A 19,991-nucleotide genomic window follows, 5' to 3' on the forward strand; every position below is an offset into this window, starting at 1 on the left:
CATTACTAAGGGCAAAGCATATTAAGAAATTTATCTATATTTGTCTTATTGTTTTAAAGACTGGATGTTTCTGTACTTTTTAATTAGAGAATTATCTCTAAGCAAATGGTTGGATCTTATGGAATAGTTACAATGAGTCAGTTGTACAATAAGCTATTTTAGATTGGGAAGATTAGAGAGAAATGTTAGGAGTCATAGTTTTCTTTTTATTTTTTCTTTTACTCTATCTTAATTGAGTTATCTATTCAATGAGAGTAATGTTTCTTGGGACATCCACTTTTTTCTCCTCAGAAAAATGCAGTGCCACACCAACCCAAGGTGGAATAAAACATAAAACTATTCTCTGGTCAACATGAAGTAGATTAAGATACAATGTGGACCCCATAAAGACAGTGCTCAGGAAAACTTTACTCAGTGCAGATTAAATTGGTAAGGGGGACACATGAAAGATCTCAAAGTACTCATCACACAAAGGAAATATGTTTTTAGTGGAACTGGAAAAAACAGGATATTTTTGTTCTTTTGTTCAGTGGATATTTATGATCTGCTATTACTTATTATGATCAAGTATTATTTTAGGAACTGAGTATGAAGAACAAAACTGACATGATCCCTGCCCAAGAAAGATATAGTCCAATAAAAGATATAGTCACAATTTAAAAATGATAATATTCAAATACAACTTCTGGTGAATGTAAAGGAATCATAAACTTGATAAAATGACAGAAAATTTAGAAGGCAGCCTCCTTAGATATCATGATCGTTCTGCCTTTGTAGGGCAGACCTTCTACTTGAGAACTGTAGAATGAGAAAAGACCAGTTTTACAAAGAACAGGGAGGGTGAATGCTCCAAAATAGAGATCCACAAACATTCTGTAATGTGACAAAGAATAAATATTTTCATGTTTTACAGGCCATTTGCTTCCTGCTGCAACTAATCAATTCTGGCATCAGAGAATGAATGAACCTAAACCAATGGCCATGACTGTGTTCCAATAAAACTTTATTGAAAAAAAACAAGGCAGTGGGCCAGATTTGACCTATGAGTATACCTTTCAAGTTCCTGCTCTAGCTGGATGCGTTTCCTGGGCAAATGTTGTGACACGAGGCAAGGATTGCTGTGTCGAGAAAGTGATAGAAGGCTGGTAGGGATAAAATCAAGTAAGTGGAAATAGAGGGGCATGAAACCATTCCCATTACTTTGATGAGACAGCAGGAGCCAGATCATGCACTGCTTTAAGCTCATGGTAAGAACATTGGATTTTACTAGATTTTATTTAAGTCTCTTAAAATTTTAAGTAGGGTAGTAATACTCTTTAGGTATGAAAACTCATTTTAATTTCTATGCAGAGAACAGACTGGAAGACTATTGAAGCAGTTCTAGAAATATAGTCATGATCTGGATTCACATGGTGGCAATGAAAATGAGTAGAAGAGGAAATATTTGAAACACATTTAATGATGCGGGTCCTAACTTAAAGATTGAATGTACAGGAGGTAACAGTGAAAGAGAGCAAAAAAAATAACCTTGATGTTTAAGGTCTGGCTGAGGCAATTTTATTACTCATAGGTAATTAAGTGGGGCTAAATTATATTTTCCAAAGAGAAATACCAAAGAAACAAAAGCCTAAAAGTTAAGCTGAATCTACTTTAGGGAATATCTTAAGTAAATTGTATTTGTTTTATTGAAAAAGAGAAAAATAATGAAAGGCTTTGGAGAGGGAAATAATATAGCCAGAGTTGTACAATAAAACTATTTTAGATTAGGTAGATTAGAGAGAAATGCTAGGAGTCATAGGAAGTTAAAGAATTATTAACATCATAAAATAGAGATCACGAAACTGATTCAGAAAATGTATGAAACAATTTCTACTAGAAATTGTATGAAACATATTCATTAATTTTGGTTGAGGCTAATTAAGATAAATAAACAAAATAAAATTTTAGAAGGTAAAAACACAAGAGGAATAAAAGCTAGTTTTAAAGGGAAATGTGGAAAATTAGATTGGCAAGTTAATACAACTGAGCCCCAAAACTAACTCTGAGTCAGTTTTCTGACAGAGAAGAAAAATAAAGTAAAAAACAAAGGCGGAGGAGGTGGAAATGGATTAAGTAACTCCCAATTGATATATGGAAATATAGCTCTTTTCCAGGGGAGAAACATTAAATGATAAAAGAAATACATATCGTAATCTTTTATTAAGGGAAAATTAAAGATCGTAATAAACTATGCCATAATAACTATTTGCTTAAAATATAGATACTCCTGACAAGTAGTTTGTTAAATTGAAAACTCTCGTGTCTTATATGCTAAATACTGGATAAAAGCTGAACTCACTGTACCATAGACCTCGGATGGAATTTTTTCAGAAAGTAAGAGCAATTAAGTTCAGATAATGGGTTTTACAATTACTAGGCTTGATTCAGAAATAAGTCTTAGAAAATAAGAACAGTTAGTGGTTCCCTGACATTTCCTCCCAACCCCAAACACCCAGAACATTAGGAATATCAGCTCTACAGATCACCAAGTAGGTAAGAGTTAGTACTGTGGGCTCTGGAACCAGATAGTCAGGATATAAAACATTTGCTGGAAAGCAGAGTGGCTGTGGACCCTAAGTGGCCAGACATTCCAGAACTGTGATAATCAAGAAGGAAAAATGTTGTGTAGCTAATACTTCAACTGGCAGAAAGTTGAAGTAATTTGTCAGCTGCATTAACTATTAAACTAATGCCTACAGAAATAAGACAATAAGATGTGGCTCATTGTTTATTATAGCCACAATGGGGTTTTCAGTTGCTTCTGTTTTATTAGAGTATCCAATGAATCTAAATGTGACCATTCCCATTACTAATCTAGTTCAATGTAATTTGTTTCCTGATTTCTTAACTAGTATTTCTGATGCATTATAAACTTGCCATTTTGCAAAGATAATTGGGTTGGCTATAATTAATTTTAATTGAATTTTTGACCTTTAAGGATCCAGTTTAGCCAAACTGATATCTGATTAGGAGTATTTTCAGTAGACTTATTAGTCTGGCTTATTGTCTAAGATTTCAGAGTCATGTTGAATAAGGAGATTATCTTCAGTCTCCTGGCAAGTATATACAATGTGTATTTTTTAATTGTACCCAGAAGCAATGGGTACAATTGGGAAGAAGAATACATTTGTTAAAGACTTTTTAAAGACTACTATCATTGATGGTGTGTATTCAGTTGAAAAAACCACCACACTCCTAAACATTTGATTGAACAACCACCAGTGACTAGGAGTTTATAGGGTTAAAAAACAAAAACAAAAACAACAGCTGTGAGCTTTACTTTTCCTCCAGAGCAAGTTATTTCTGCTAGATAATAGAATTTGCTGATGTTTCTTCTAAACAAAGAATTGATGTCAGTTGACTTCATCTTGTTTTTTTCCCTCCTAATCCCTGTCTCTCTCCAACATTTCCCACCTTGGTTCTAGCTTCTTTAAGGAATATCCACTGTGTATTGTTACCTCTCTGCCTTTGCTTAAACTGTTCACTCTTCCTGGAATGACTTCTAACCCACCCCCTCCCAAGTAGGGAAATTTCACTCCCTGTTGTCATAGTGCGATGCTTACTCCTCTGTTACAGCTTCTATTATGTTTTCTGCTTCCCTGGTTTTCTTGAGCCCTGGACTATGACTCATTCATCTCTATATTCCCAGTACCATATATGCTTGGCACATGGCATACAGAGAATTAAATTCATGCAAAGGGAATTAAGATTCCCTTATGGAGTACAGCAATTGTGGAAAACAGTATAAAAGTTGCTCAAAAAATTGAAACTAGAACCAAGAAATTAAGAATGCAAATATCCCAAACCATGCTATGTTAAAAAAAAAAAAAAAAAAGTTTGTCAGAAAGCCCATGGTCTGACTAAAAGCATTAAGGTAGCAGGTAGCAATTAGTGAATGACATGGAAAAAGAAAGTAGAAAATGTATTCTTTAATTAATATTTTATCTCATTATTTATTACTCAATTTTATGAAATAACATTTATTTTAAGCCCTAGTGACATATTTACAACATATGGCATATGAACAAAGTTTACAACTGCTTACCTTGAGCTGACAGGGAAGAAGTTATGAAATAACTGTTTTTATTGCTCCCTCATAAACTACATCACCAAGAAACAAAAAAGTTAGTCTAAAATGTTCTACTTTCATATGGAATTTTATGAGGTGGAGAGGGATAAGAAGACATATTTCCTTATGTTAAAATAACAACAATATCATTGTTATAATAACTGAGGCTGGGTTACTTTTTACAAAAAAAGAGGTTTATTCCCTTCTCAGTTCTGTAGGTTCAAAGGCATAGTGCCACTACCAATAGGGCTCTGGCAAGGACCTCATAGCAGATGGTATTACAAACATAGAAATGTATGTGAAAGGAAAAGATCACGTCAGAAACAAGTGACGGTTTTGTCATAACAACCTCTCCTAGGAATAACCCAGGTGTCCCACAGGAATCATGTTAATCTCCTCCGAGGGCAGTACCTCCAATGACAAAGGACCTCCCACTGAGCCTCTCTCTCTTAAAGGTTTCCCCTCCTTTTAACACTGAGGACCCAGCCTCTGACATGTGAACCTTTGGAGGACAAACCACATTCAAACTATAGCACAGGATAAAGCAAGCCCCCAACGAAGAGAAGAGAAGAGAAGGGAAGGGGAGGGGAGGGGAGGGGAGGGGAGGGGAGGGGAGGAGAGGGGAGAGGAGAGGAGAGAGAAGAAGAAGAAAGAGAGACAAAGAAGCTATGCTTCTTTAATATTATTTTTTAGCACATGAACATTAAAAACCATATATTTTACACAGCTCTAAATTTAAGTTTGAAAAGCAATTCCTAAAAGTCAAGAGCTAATGAACCTATCTGATGAGTTGGCAGCATACCATATACAAAATTTTTCAAATGATTTTAAAACACAGTAATCTGATTGAACATATCTAGTGTGATATGTCTCCTTAAAGGCTTAAAAAAAAAAAACTGCGAACAAACCTCATTCCATTTCTGATAATGATTGAGCATGTTGGCTTTGTGTGTTGGTATACAGCAAATGAGAAATCATGTTGATGTCATTGGGAACTGGGATTTTTGGAATAGGAAAAAGACACAAAATGATGAAGTTAAATAAAGACTTTATGATATCCTGATTTGAATAGCATCAGCATACACTCATGATTTTATATGTGCACATACACGTTTCTCAGCTCCATCAGTAGAAAGGTCTGGAAGTGCTAAAGAATGTGATGGTAATGTGCATTCTTAACACTCTGATTATGATCTTTCATTATCATTTCTGATCCAGAGGAAATTGAAGCTTCTCGGGAGAAATTCCAGTTCTGAGGCAGGGAATACATAACTTAAACCTGAAACATTGTGTTGCACTAAAACCAATAAAACTATTTGTTTTAGTCAGCTTTTTGTCTCTGTGATCAAAAGACCTGATAAGAACAATTGTAGAGGAGGAAAAGGTTATTTGGCATACATGGTTTTAGAGGTCTCAGACCATAGATGGCTGATTCCATAGCTCTGGACTCATGCGAGGCAAAACACCATGGAGGAAGGATATGGCACAGGAAAGCAGCTCAGGACAGGCAATCAAGAAGCACAGAGAAACAGACAGCCCCCCACACACCAGGGGACAAAATAAAAACCCTAAGAGCACTCCTCCCAGGACCCACCTATTGCAGCCACACTCTACCTATTTATCACAGAGTTATTCCTGTCAGTGGAATAATGCTCTCATTAGGTTAAAGCTCTCATAACCCAACCATTTCACCTCTAAACTTTCTTGCATTGTTTCACACATGAGCTTTAAACCATAACACCATAACACTATCAAATCTTATTAAAGGCATATAAAAAGTCCCACGAGTCAATTTGAAGGGTTTCCTGCTGGCCAATAATGTCATAACTGGAGGACCAATTAGAAGACTATCTACCATGGATTAAAAAGTTTCAAATGTGTCTAAATCTATGAGGTCATCATAGTCCAAATTTAAAAAGAAATTGGTCTTACTTGAATGTGTTAATTTGGCAACTCATTTTTTAAATTGGTAGAAGCACATAATTAAGCATTTATCCCATCTACCCTGTATTAATTATCTTGGAAAAATTAAATAGCTGTTGACAAAAATGTTTCTCTTTATAAGAAAGAAATAAGCCAGCTGATAAATGATAAAATAGGAATAGCACTATTTTGAAACTACTGATGAACTAAGGATTTAGAAAGTGATTATCAATAGCTGTTGACATCTCGAAAGGAGAAAAAACTATGTATCAGGTGCATACTTGCAGAACTGTGGAACACATGTAAAGTAGCCCTTCCTAAAAAAATAAAATAAAAACCAAATCTAATTTCTAGATACTACAATTATCAATTAATAGGAAATAGGACACAGGAAAAAAAGCTTAAAAGCAATTAACAGATTCCAGAATGTAATATACTCTCCTGACCTGTTTTGTCAACAACTATAATACAGGGAAGGGAAGAGAAGAAAGAAGTATTGGTTGGAGAGATATAAGAGACATACAATGAACTGAATGTTCAAGTCTCTAATAAACTTCATTTGTTGACATTCTAACCCAAGGCATTGGTATCAGGAAATGAGGGCCTTTGAAAGGTAATTAGGTCATCAGGGTAGAGCCCTTGAGAATGGGATTAGTGGTGTTTAGCTTCTTGAGTTCTTTATACACCCTAGAGATTAGTGCTCCATCTGATGTGTGAGGGGTAAAGATTTGCTCCCAAGATGTAGGCTCTCTGTTCACCTCACAGATTGTTTCTTTTGCTGAGAAGAAACTATTTAGTTTGAGTCCATCCCATTTATTGATTCTTGGTTTTAATTCTAGCGCTATAGGAGTCTTATTAAGGAAGTTGGGGCCTAATCCCACATGATGAAGATTACTACTACTACTACTTTTTCTTCTATTAGATAGAGAGTCTCTGGTTTAATTCCTAGGTCCTTGATCCACTTTGAGTTGAGGATTTGCAGTTTCCCCAGCACCATTTGTTGAAGAGGCTATCTGGCCAACGACATGAACAGACACTTCTCAGAAGAGGATATACGTATATCAATCAATCAACAAATATATGAAAAAATTATCATCATCTCTAGCAATTAGAGAAATGCAAATCAAAACTACTCTAAGATACCATCTCACTCCAGTCAGAATGGCAGCTATTATGAAGACAAAATATAATAAGTGTTGGCGAGGATGTGGGGAAAAAGACACACTCATACATTGCTGGTGGGACTGCAAATTGGTGCAGCCAAAATGGAAAGCAGTATGGAGATTCCTTGGAAAACTTGGAATGGAACCACCATTTGACCCTGCTATCCCTCTCCTCAGTCTATACCCAAAGGACTTAAAAACAGCATACTACAGGGACACAGCCACATCAATGTTTATAGCAGCACAATTCACAATAGCTAAACTGTGGAACCAACCTAAATGTCCTTCAGTAGATGAATGGATTAAAAAACTGTGGCATACATACACAATGAAATATTACTCAGCAATAAGAGAGAATAAAATCATGTCATTTTCAGGTAAATAGATGCAATTGAAGAAGATAATGCTAAATGAAGTTAGCCAATCCCCCTCCCCGCCCCCCCCAAAAAAAACAGCAAATGGTTTCTCTGATATAAGGTGACTGACTCATAGTGGGGTAGAGAGGGAGCATGGGAGGAATTGACAAACTCTAGAAAGAGCAGAGGGGTGGGAGGGGAAGGAAGGGAACAGGGGGTTAGCAATGATGGAGGAATGTGATAGACAGCATTATCCAAAGTACATATATAAAGACATGAATTGGTGTGAACATATTCTACATGTGAAAAATTGTGTTCTATATGAGTAATAAGAATTGTGATGCATTTCTCTGTCATGTTTTTAAAAAATATAAGCAATTTAAAAAATGGAATTAGTGGGGCTGGGGTTGTGGCTCAGTGGTAGAGCACTCACCTAGCACCCGTGAGGCACTGGGTTCCATCCTCAGCACCACATGAAAATGAAATAAAGATATTGTATCCACCTACAACTCAAAAGTAAATATTTTTTTAAAAGAATGGGATTCGTGTCCTCAAAAAAGAAATTCCATAGAGGTCTTTTGCCCTTTTTATGCCATTAGAAGATACAAAAAGGAGACAAGAGGACAGACAGCCTGTAACCTAGAAAAGAGCCCTCACCAGAACCAGGCAGTGCTGAGACCTTCATCTCAGACTGCCAGACTTCAGAACTGTGACTGGGAGTGGGGGACAGAGGGACTTCTATTGTTTATAAGAAACCCAGCTCAAGGAATTTCATTATAGCTGCCTGGTCTGATAAAGATAAGACATGTGTTGTATGAACTTCATTATAATTCTGATTTCAACCAGTAAATCATATGAGGTAGGGAGAACTTATGAGCTATATGAGAACATTTGAATGTTGATGGATATTTAATGGCAAAATGAATTATGTTGTTTTAGATGGAATGTTAAAGTGGTTATGTTTTTACTAGGAAAAAACATCCTTACCTTTTAGATAGACTGGCTGAAACATTTACAGTTGCACATGATGAAATGTCTGGAATTTGCTTAAAATATTCTGGTGGGGGGGATTAGGAAGGGTTGTAGATAAAAAGTTGAAAATTGTTTTAACTGGATTAGCTTTTCTACTTTTGTGCATGTTCATAATATTCCCTATACAGTGTTTTGAAAACAAAATTAAAATGCTCATATTGTGAGTTTACATTTAAACAAATGAGACACGTGGGAATTTACAACGTCAAGGTTAAGAAAGAACAAATATTAGAGGGGAAAATGTTATTGGTTTAATTGAGTTGCCAAAAATCTATTCCTTTTACACACTACATAATATAATTAATTGAAAAAAATAAGACTAAGAACAACTCAAAACAAGATGTGACAGCATTTAGTTCCTTTAGAGGTGAAAGAAATGTAATTTGTGCGACAGATTTTTTTTGACAGATGTTATTTGTCAAATAATTTTATTTGCTAGTGACCAACGCAGCTGGCATTTCACTATACTTTCAGATACAGAGAACTCTATGGCTGATCTGTAAGCTCTTTAGTGACATGGTATATGCATCCTCATACCGTCTTGCTGGTTTGGGGTTTTCAGCAAGTACAGTTTGGACATTTACTCCCCTCCACCCCACCCGACCCCTGCTCCTGGGTGTGGCAAGGAATAGGACTATTTAAAACAAAAGACATCCTAGGATTGCATTGATGCAAGAGTAATCTCTACAAGCAGTGCCACGTTTCAATTCCCCTATCTCCCAAGGGTAAAATAAACCTGTTTCCATCCTCCGAAAATCCTTTTGTAATGCTGAAGAAATGACAGTATTCTGGTTGATTTAGGAGAGGAACGTTGCAGTCATAGGAAGATGGTATAGCTCAGAAACACTAAAAACTCTAGGAAGGTAGAAATAGGAGAGAGAGAGAGAGAGAGAGAGAGAGAGGGAGAGGGAGAGGGAGAGGGAGAGGGAGAGGGAGAGGGAGAGGGAGGGAGAGAGAGAGAGAGAGAGAGAGAGAGAGAGAGAGAGAAATCCACATCCCAACCGAGGTATTTCTTCTGTAGCATGATTTCCTAAGACAGAATTTCAACGCCTGAAGTCGTTTGGCCGCCCTCAATAGTGCAACTTATCCTGACGTCTCCAGATGGAAAAAGAAAAAAAGTTGTGCAAGTCCGAGGAATGAGTCACTTTGCTCAGTTTTGATGAGTAATCTCAGGTGTCCCTGAGCCCTGTTCCGAAGGAGAGGGGAGGGGGCGTCAGATCTGCAGGTGGAAGAAGACAGACTGCTCTGGATTGGATGGCGAGCCCTGGATTTTCCTAAAATTGCGTCATTTAGAACCCAATTGGGTCCAGATGTTATGGGAACCGACGGGTTACTGTCTCGGAAACTCTCAATCACGCATGCGAAAGGAGAGGAGGCGGCTAATTAAATATTGAGCTGAAAGTCGCGTGGGGAGAGTGTCACGTGTGTCTCGAAGCTCGTCACGCCTGAGATAAATACCGCGAAGCACCGAGCAGGCAAAAGAGTGCGATCGGACCTCCTCCTCCACCACAGCTGCAACCGAGAGTGCGGAGCGCTCGGCTCGCGCTCAGCCGCCACAGGATCCCTGCGGGTCGGTCCGCCGCAGTAAGTCCCCGCGTACCGCCAGCTGCGGCTGCCGGGCTTTCCCCCATTGCGCATCTGTCCAAGGGGGCCACACGCGACCTTCCGGTGCGCGGCTGCTTCTGGGGACTGTGGGGAGACTTGTTTCTCAAGTGCCAACGCCCCTCTTTGTCTTCCACCTGCAGAGCCTCCAGGGTTAGTGGGTTAGGTCTGGGGAGCTAAGACTAGGGGACAAGGGGATTTGAGAATCCTTGGGGAGTGGTTCTCTTTCCTAAAGAGTCCAGGCGAGAGATGTACTTCTTATGCTTCTTATCTTGGTTAAACTGGACCCGAGTTCCGTTGTGGGGCCAAATATTCTGCCGCTCTAACTCTCAGAGGTTTATATACGTGGTTTTTTTTTTTTCCTTCCCTCTCTTTGATATCTTCTCCCGCACTCTTCCCAGAAATCCAACATGAAAATCCTCGTGGCCTTGGCAGTCTTTTTTCTCGTCTCCACTCAACTGTTTGCGGAAGAAATCGGTGCCAACGATGACCTGAATTATTGGTCCGACTGGTCCGACAGTGATCAGATCAAGGTGAGACTGTATCCCGGCACGGCCCACGCTGCTTTTCCTGGGTCGGAGCCGTTACCCTTCCCCTAGGATAGCACCCGAGTTAGCCTGGCGACCAGAGACAGTAGTTAGTCCGCGACCAGAGACAGTAGAAGCGCGCGGAGGGGTGTAAAGGGGCGCCACCCCCAGGTTCTCCTCGGGATTTTGCGCCCAAGATCCAAGTTTCCTACACAGTCGGGTCCAGGAACTCCCTGGAGAGCCTTCCTGATGAGCCCCTGTCCTCCCAAGCCTGGAAACCTCACAAGATTTCATTCCCTAGTAACAGAGATTTCAGGGGCTTCCGTCCAGTTGCGCTCCCGGAGCGTTTGGAAATGTTAGGGACAGAAGAGGGCGCGTCGGTCGCGGGCAGAAGCGATGACTAGGGCGAGCTTCGGGGAACTTAGAAGGGCCCAGGTCGGTGGGAAGCTAACTTCCTGCCTGGATCCTTACTTTGAGGATCTGAGAAAGTAGCCACAAGTTTCCCTTTAGATGGCTCGCAGGTTGGCGCGAGGCTGAGAACCTTGCGCTAACAGTGTAAGTGGTTGGTGCAGGTCGCTTGAAAGCATTGTCACCCTTCTCCACCCCAACCCCGCCGCCCGCACACCTGTGTACCTTGGGGCAGTGAGGGGTCTCCAAAGCCAGCACCAGTGGCCAGTCGAGGGTGGCAGCGCGATGGATGAAGTAAAATTCTTTGGGATGGAAGGAAAGAGCGGAGAGCGCTCTGGGCTGAAAGATGCCGCGGGGCTGCCAACCAGCCAGCGTCGGCTTATGGGAAGGAGGCAGCCCGGGGCAGGTAGAGGCAGAGATGTGGAGCCCTGGACAGGCTCCGGGGAGCCCGCCAGCTTCTCTTCTCTGGGCGAAGCTGCCTTCCCGAGTGAGCACATCAGCCGGCAGTCCAGGCTGGTGAGGTATTAGAATTCACGGTGAGAATGGCTGGGGTTACAGGGAGCCTCATTCTAGTTACCTACACGCCGATTTGTCCCCCAGGAAGAGCTGCCGGAGCCCTTTGAGCATCTTCTGCAGAGAATCGCCCGGAGACCCAAACCTCAGCAGTTCTTTGGATTAATGGGCAAACGGGATGCTGGTGAGATAAACAAGGGTCCCTAGGTCTCTCCCTGCAAGTCGCCCTGTTCGCTAGCTTGTTCCTGGAGCAGCCAAGTGTCTCTTGCCTTTTGATAGACATTGCCACCCTAAGAGAGGTGTAACTCTCAGGATGAGATTCTGGCCCGCACCTAACACATGCACTTGCCCCTAGAAAGTTAAGATCTGTTTCACCCATTTCATGGAATTCAAGAGACCCAAAGCAGGAACCAACCTTAGCTACTAAACACACTCTTGACTAAAGATCCCACTGCTAAGAAGGGGAAGGCCAGGAGTCTCCAGGAGAGACTCTGAATGGTTCAAGTGCATGTGGAAACTGACTTCAGAACATTGTCTGGGGTTAGATTAGATTTGGCTGCCCCTTGTTGCGTGAGAGAAATATTCAGTTTCCTTGAGTTCATCCCACCATCCCTGAAACTTGTGAATAGTTAATGTCCATTCGTCTCTTGTCAGATTCCTCAATTGAAAAACAAGTGGCCCTGTTAAAGGCTCTTTATGGTAAACATTCCTATAAATCTTTATTTTACTATTGTGAATGCACATGTAGGAAGAAAGTGAAGAAATATTTTATGGGCTGAAATACAAGATCTTAATTATTTCTGTTTAATTAAGAGATAGATTTGCATACCCTCCAAATGTGGGATGTGCATGCAAATGTGTGTGTGTGTGTGTGTGTGTGTGTGTGTGTGTGAGAGAGAGAGAGAGAGAGAGAGAGAGAGAGAGAGAGAGAGAGAGATGGGTGGCTATTCTTGAAAATAGTAAATGGCATAGATTTATAGTTAATAACAAGCCTCAAGAGTCCCATAGATCTGGGTTTGAATTGGTGACCCATGGATTTACTTAATAGATATTCCTTTTGTTTGTTAAAATATCTAGCTTTATTATTATTATTAACTTGATTAGCATTCTAGTTCTATTTTGTATTTTTCAGGATAGCACATAAGTGGAAAATTTACATATTTTGAAAATCAATTTATTTTATAATTCTCTCTAAAAGGTATTGTGTAAATTCTTTAAAACAAAACTATATATGTTGCTAATCTTATCTTTCTTTCTTCTAGGACATGGTCAGATCTCTCACAAAAGTAAGCTCTAAATTATTTTGACATCTATCAAATGCTAATTTTAATTGTATTGAATTCTACTTTATGTAATACAATGTCAGAATGGAGGAAATTCATCCAGAATATGGTTAAATGAATAATTAATTTGACAAACTTTGTTATTTAGACTTATAATTACTGAAAAGATGCATTTAAAAGAAAAGAAAAGAAAATGTTCTTTAACAACCCTAAATTGTTAGTTCTAGAATTTTAATACTAGGCTTAGAAATCCATCCCACACATTCATTTCCAACCCCTCCTCATGCCCACTTACACAGCAAAAAATCCCAAGCATTTATAAATATCTTCTAATTCATTTTAGTGAGATGAACCCCATAACATCATTTTGGGGATCATCAGCCAATTAAAGTGGGTGAGTGAATATCTGAGCAGAGAATCCACACTAAGCATAAAGATGGATAGAGATGCAATTTTTTGATCCCATAATTGAAAGGAGAAGTTCTATCAAAGTACAGTGAAACATTTCTTAGGACAGTGAAGAACAGTGGTACTGGAAGGTCAGTAGATCCTAGTTTGTAACTAATAGAACCAAATTCGACAGGAGTCCCAAGGACCCATCTTAGTCATATTGCCCACTTAGCACCCTGTCTTGGATTTGATTCCCTGGGTGGCAGAGTAGGCCCTAGTGAGGTAGCAGCCCTATTCTCGACTAATACACTAAAAACCAAGAGAAATTCTCACACTAACATCGAAATCATAACCTTTTCTGAAGACTTTACTCATGCAAATAAATATATTTTGTTCATATTTACTTTCTAAGGATTTGAGTTTCAAGGGAAGTCTATACATAGTGAATATCTATATAATAAAAATAAATGTACTCTACTAACATAGAAACAAATATATTTTCCCAAGGTATTTTTTTAATTCAATAAAACAGTGACCTTTTAGAAGATTACAATCGCCAAGGATAAGAATTGACTAAAGTTCACTTGCTAAGAAATGTAACATTCAATAATGTGAAGAAATAAACTTGGATGTTTCTCTCTCACACAAATGTAAAATTGACTCCCCCCAAAATCAAAGCTGGCTCAAATATCAACAATATTTACAACTTTGTATAATAGATAAAACATAATATGTATGAAAGGTACTTGCTACTATTTAAAGAATTGAGAACAGTTCTCTCATTGTATTGTTTTAGTGTAATTTATACAACTTACCAGGAATCTTTATTTCTTTAGCCTTGACAAAACTTGAATTAGATGCATATTTTTATATAGGCATATATTCAAAAGTGTGCTTTTTTGTACTAGTTATAAGAGTTATATCCTCAAAGATATACATATTAAAATACCCCTAAATGTATTTTTTCAGGGCATAAAACAGATTCCTTTGTTGGACTAATGGGCAAAAGAGCTTTAAATTCTGGTATGTATGAAATCATGATTGACAGTACCTCAAATCTGCTTCTATTGTTTTTATAAGGCATAATTTTCAAAATATTCAAAAGGAATAATAGACTTAAAATGAGTAATGATAGTGAAAATATTTAGCTGTAGCACTTGAGCCAAGAGTAGATTTATACACTAATATATACACTAATATCCCCATAGTATTGATTTCTCTCAAACGTGAGCTTTACCAGAGTCTGTTCCATTTAATCATTACCCACCCTGAATCTTTGGGCTGGCTCATTCTCTTAGATCTGCTCTCTAAGCTATATTCAACCTTATGAGGCAGGAAGGGTGGGTACAGGGAGGACAAATATAAATAATAATAAAACAAAGAAAAATATTATTCAGATCACTTGCTCATTATAAAGTTATAGAAGTTCAAATTTCAATGTCTTGCTGCATGTTGGAAAGGATGAAAGTGCTATGATTCATTTCAATGCCTCCAAAAAGGAACACAGTCAAATTATCCTTGAGTGTTATAAGCCAGTTCTGGCTGAGGAACCCTCAGAGAGAAGAGATGCCACACTTTTAATAACCCATCTTAAATCTGAACAACTCCTTCACTTGCTATAAAGGCTGCATGTTTTCTTTTTTCCCCTTGAGTTTGCATTGTCTGTGTAAATGCTACATATATATATCTGAGAACCCTTATTTCTTAACTCTTTCATCACACTATTTTCAAGGTTAAATAACCCCTTTATCATATTCATGGAAACTGATTTTTTGTCAAGCACCTTCAAGCCTGGTTAGCCCTCAGCTATGGCCCCTTGGAAAAGCTAGTCATATTCTCTTTATTTTACTTTGAATGAAAAAAAATTAAAATAGCAGTCATCTAATTACTTAGAAAGTATTCAGCAGCTGTCCTATTCACTTAGAATGTATCTAGTTTCTAAAAAATCTATAACTCAGTTGTGATGACTTAATTCTTAATTATCTAGATTCATGAAAAAATAGTCATCCTAGTATTTTTACTGATTATTCTCTTTCTAAATGTAGACATTTTGTCACCAGTAGTTCTGAGGCTATTCAATTTTATGTTATAAAATCTTGTTTTAAGTACAGTTCCAACTGTACTTCATGAAAAACTTATAATTGTTTTATTTATGTATTGTCTTCTAGCTTTAGGAAATGGGATAGAAATTTAAACCACAGAGACATTTATTTGTATCCATACATGCTAGTCCTTACTTCACTGTGATTTTCTTCATAATTGTATTAGTCATCTACTCTCCATTTCCAGATTTGATATAGCTGTCAGAACATGCTTGACAAATAATATAGATGCTGTGCAGTTTAGAACAGATTAACTGTACCTAAAGTAATAATTATAGGTAATGATACATAGAACCACGGCCATAAAGCAGAATCATCTTCTAAGTAAACCTTTGTTCTTCCGTTTGTTAAAAAATTTAAAAAGAAAAAAAAAATAATCCATTGTCTATCAAGAACCTCTTCATATGGTCAGTGGGACAAGGTTATCCTACTCACACTCCACAGCCACCTGATCCTTAGCCTTTCACAGTCACAGATGATCTAGAAACCCTTTCCCAGAGAAACCCACACCAGCTCAGGCACACAAAAGTTGGCATACATCTTCAGAGGGTTTAAGGAGCAGGTAAGAAACTCTGCTTCCATGGAAGAACATATTTGCCCCAGCTAAATCGTTAATCTGTCTGTAGTCAGTTTAATTAGGATTCATCTCACTTCTTTAATGGGACTGTGGGAATAAAGGTAGCTACTCCCGGCTTGCCAGGGACTGAGCTTGTGCTCATCACCTTCTTTCTGATAAAAGCCAGCCAGGCAGCCGAAGGGACTTTTACTTCATTCGGAACTGTCCGTCTTGGGGCTTAGTCTGTCCCACCTCGGAATTGCAGATAACATTGATGCAAAACATTCAACTTATTGTTCACCTCACTTAAGGGTGGGTGGACATTAGAGGTCAGTGTTAGAGGAAGTGCTAAATCTGCTGTCTCCACTTATCTTTTCTCTCAATAAACCTTTCTCAGTAAGGAAACTGTAGGGTACCTTCTAGGATTCCTACGGATCTTCCTTCTGCTGTTTCTACTTAAATTAAGTATTTTTATACAGGGCCTACTGAATTTAAAAAAGCACAATGTTTCACTATAATGTAAATCTAAGTGACTGAAATATTGGCTAAGTTGATGAAAAATATTCTTAGATATAGTATTTCAAGAGTCTGATCCCTACCCATTTGTGCTTATAGATCCCTTTGAAATTGAACATAATAAAATATAATAAAATGCTTGCATTTTTTTGTCCAGAGAGTCAAAGTACTTAAATTTCTTATGAGTTTTGTGTTAAATACCTTTGGAAGCAGTAATTAATATTTCATTAGCCAGTAGAGTGCTAGGAGGTAAGTTAAATTGTGCTGTATTTAGAGGGCTCAATTGACTTACCTACATAAAATGAGTCTGCCTGTCACCTCAAGAACAGTCCCTCATTGGGAGGTATCCACAAGAGAGGAAGAGACCCTCATAGCATCATGTACTTCTAAGACAGAAACTAGCAAACTTTTCTGAAAAGACCAGATCGTAAATATTTCAGGCTTCGTGAGCCATGCCAACTTGATAGCATCTATTAGAATCTGCCATATTAAAGTCAAAGCAGACAAAGATAATATATAAATAAACTGAGTTTCTGTGTTCCAATAAACCTTTATTTACAACAGTAAAGGGTGAGCTAGATTTGCCTCATGGTCAGTAGTTTATTGACCTTCGTCCTAGAATAAAATTCTCATACTTCATTTTCATCCTACTAATATTCCCAGTTACTTTAGGCATGATCCTTTCCATAATTTACTAAGCATTTCTCTATGTCTGCCATGATACATAGAAAAAGCTCCCGAAGATCAATATTGCACTATATCATAGAAATACAATACATTGCTTTTGAGGCATCAAATATGTAACATATGATCAAAGAGTCCAAGTGTTCTGTGGTTAGATCACTTAGAATCAGAATAAGAGTGAGGCAGGATTAGAAGATGTAAAAATAAAATTCTTAGCCATGCTTCAGTGGAAGGAAAAAGTTATTACAAATTTATACTAATTTACTGTGTGCACTGAATATTATTTAACTCACTCAATCTTCTTAAAATACACTTTATTTCCCCTCTGTTTTCAGTGGCTTATGAAAGGAGTGCAATGCAGAATTATGAAAGAAGACGTAAATAAACTACCTACTGTATTATTTATTCAGCATCATTCGTGTCAATGGGCAATGAACCGTAAAATAAAATATGCACTATAAGGAATAATTATTTATTTAAAAACAATTGTTGTGATGAGCTGAAAACTCAAAAAAGTGTTTATTTTTCATATTGTGCCAATATGTGTTGCAAACTTGTGTTGTGGTTCTAACATGATGATTCCTTCAGAAGTAGAAATCGGTGGTAATTTCAATGAGATTGTAAAACTCTGTCAATGATACATTCTCCAAGGAAAGAACCCCACTGAACAGACACGTCAGCTCCTGCTGAAATGGAGAAAACCCTTGTACAGTCTGTGCTTCCCTGTTTGTTTTCATGGTGAAAATGTACTGAGACTGTGGTATCAAACTGCATTTGTGTCCTTGCAGCATGTTTCATGTTTTGTGACTATATAGAGATGTTTTAAAATTTTTTAATGTGATCCTAAGGTCTTCATTCATTATATGATGTGTTGTGACAACTACATTTTAAATAAAAGAAAAAAAATAAGGATTTTGTAATATTCTTTCATTAACACTATGTCAAATCAGCAACCTCTGTTTTAGTAGCTGAAATGTTGTTCTGATTAAAATGCAAGCTCTCTTTCTCACATCCATATAGACACACACATAACCTGCACACATGTGTGTGAAATTAAAAAAGCACACATATTTTTTTTGCTAAGTCACTTGACATGAGATGATATGCAGAGAAAACAACTGCATTTTGGAATCCAAAGAGCAACATTTTATTCAATAATAATTATTATAATAAATAGTATTCTATTGAATAACAATGAGTATAATAAATAGTAGCTAACTTATATATTATATTACTTAATTATTCAATGGCAGAAGTATTATAATTATAATTTTACAGATGAGAATATGAAGGTTCAGGAAAACTTGGGGTCAAAAATTATAACATTGAAAAAAGTCAAGATCAGAAAGGAATAATTGAAGGGGAAATAGAGCAAATTTGTATTTGACAATGAAATTGATTTAACAAAATATATTCATTGATATAACAGAATATGATTCAATAATTTAATTGACATATGAGCCAGATGCAGTGGTTCATGCCTGTAATGCCAGCAGTTTGGGAGGCCAAGGCAGAAGGATTGCAAGTTCAAAGCCAGCCTTGGCAAGTTAATGAGGCCCTATGCAACGCAGCAACTTAGACCCTATCTCAAAAATAAAAAGGGTTGGGGATGTGGCTCTGTACTTAGATGCCCCTGGGCTCAATCCCTGGTGTGCACACACACAAACCAAAAAAAAAACAAAAAAAAAAAAAACTGACATTATGTTGTATTTAAAAACATGGAACAATGTATATGATATGCTATTAGACACAAAATAACATTTCCTTATTAGATGTACATGCACATTTCTGCATACATGTTGTAACTAAAGGAACAATGCAGTATACAAGAGCATTTGGAGTCTTACAGTTCAGATTTGAGTTCAGGCTCCATCACTTAATGACCTTGTAGTGATGAATAAGTCCCTTAACTTTCCTTTACCTTATTTTCCTCCTCAGTAAAATTAAAATAACCATAGTATCCACTATGTGGAGTTCAGCTGAGAATTGAGTGAAATGGTACCCATAAAGCCTTGAACTATGGGAAATTTGAACATAGTCTCTTACACACAGTCCGTGTTCCCGTGTGTTACTTGTTGTCATTGTTAGCAACTCTGAAATTCCAGTGAGGAAATTAGTACCCATTAAAATTTTAATAGGCACACTGAAAAAAGCAGCACTGTGCGGGTGGCTTTTAAGTATTTGCCTCACGAATTAAACCTAAAGCTGTATCACAAATTATGCAGTGCTTTGTGTGGTTCATGGCTGCACTAGCTAGTCCCCGTGGCCCCTTCTGGCTCTAAGAGTCTATAAATCTTCCCAGCATAATCCCACAGCGCTGCATCAAGACCAGTATCAGCTAGAACTCACTCCTTCCCTGTAGGCCCCCAAACCCAGCAACAGCCTGAACAGGGAAATGGAGGAAAACTTCAAGTTTGTACTCATAAAACATTTACTACTACTTTCCCTCTGTGGCATATTTTCTTTAAATAAGCTCTCTTCACCTACATTCTTCCTTAAATATGTTATTTTGTTATGAAACACCCAAAAGACCAAGCTATATAATTAAGTTACCTGTACACTTTATGTTTTCATTTTTTTTTCCATTTGATTTTTTTTTTTATATGGGTTGGTGTCCAGGGCAAAAATAAGTGATATTCAAGCTGAGTCATTTGAGGAGGGTTTAATAAAGGAACTAATTACCAAGTGTAGGCAGGGCACAGAGAAGCCAGCCATGAAACGCAGTTCTCCACACAGAGGGAGCCACTGCTACCCCTAGGCCAAAGGATCAGGTGAGTAAGGAAGGCTCACTGTGTGCAAAGGGCTGCCTAGTACCCGTTGTCCTCAGT

At 37.8% G+C, this 19,991-nt stretch overlaps 1 protein-coding gene across 4 annotated transcripts; it reads left to right on the top strand.

The window, feature by feature from the left end:
• The first annotated feature begins 10,594 nt into the window (after positions 1-10,594).
• Tac1 (tachykinin precursor 1) lies at positions 10,595-17,548 on the top strand. 4 transcript variants are annotated; one of them, XM_076861492.1, is made up of 6 exons: positions 10,595-10,717; positions 11,720-11,816; positions 12,287-12,331; positions 12,895-12,918; positions 14,275-14,328; positions 17,499-17,548. In XM_076861492.1, the coding sequence occupies exons 1-6, from the start codon at positions 10,595-10,597 to the stop codon at positions 17,546-17,548; spliced, it is 393 nt and encodes a 130-aa protein (XP_076717607.1). The 4 variants fall into 4 exon arrangements, with proteins under 4 accessions (XP_076717607.1, XP_076717617.1, XP_076717614.1 ...); XM_076861502.1 differs by lacking the exon at positions 14,275-14,328; XM_076861499.1 differs by lacking the exon at positions 12,287-12,331.
• The last annotated feature ends 2,443 nt before the right edge of the window (positions 17,549-19,991 follow it).

This window comes from Callospermophilus lateralis, chromosome 1 (assembly GCF_048772815.1).
Source record: "Callospermophilus lateralis isolate mCalLat2 chromosome 1, mCalLat2.hap1, whole genome shotgun sequence".
Classification (NCBI taxonomy): domain Eukaryota; kingdom Metazoa; phylum Chordata; class Mammalia; order Rodentia; family Sciuridae; genus Callospermophilus; species Callospermophilus lateralis.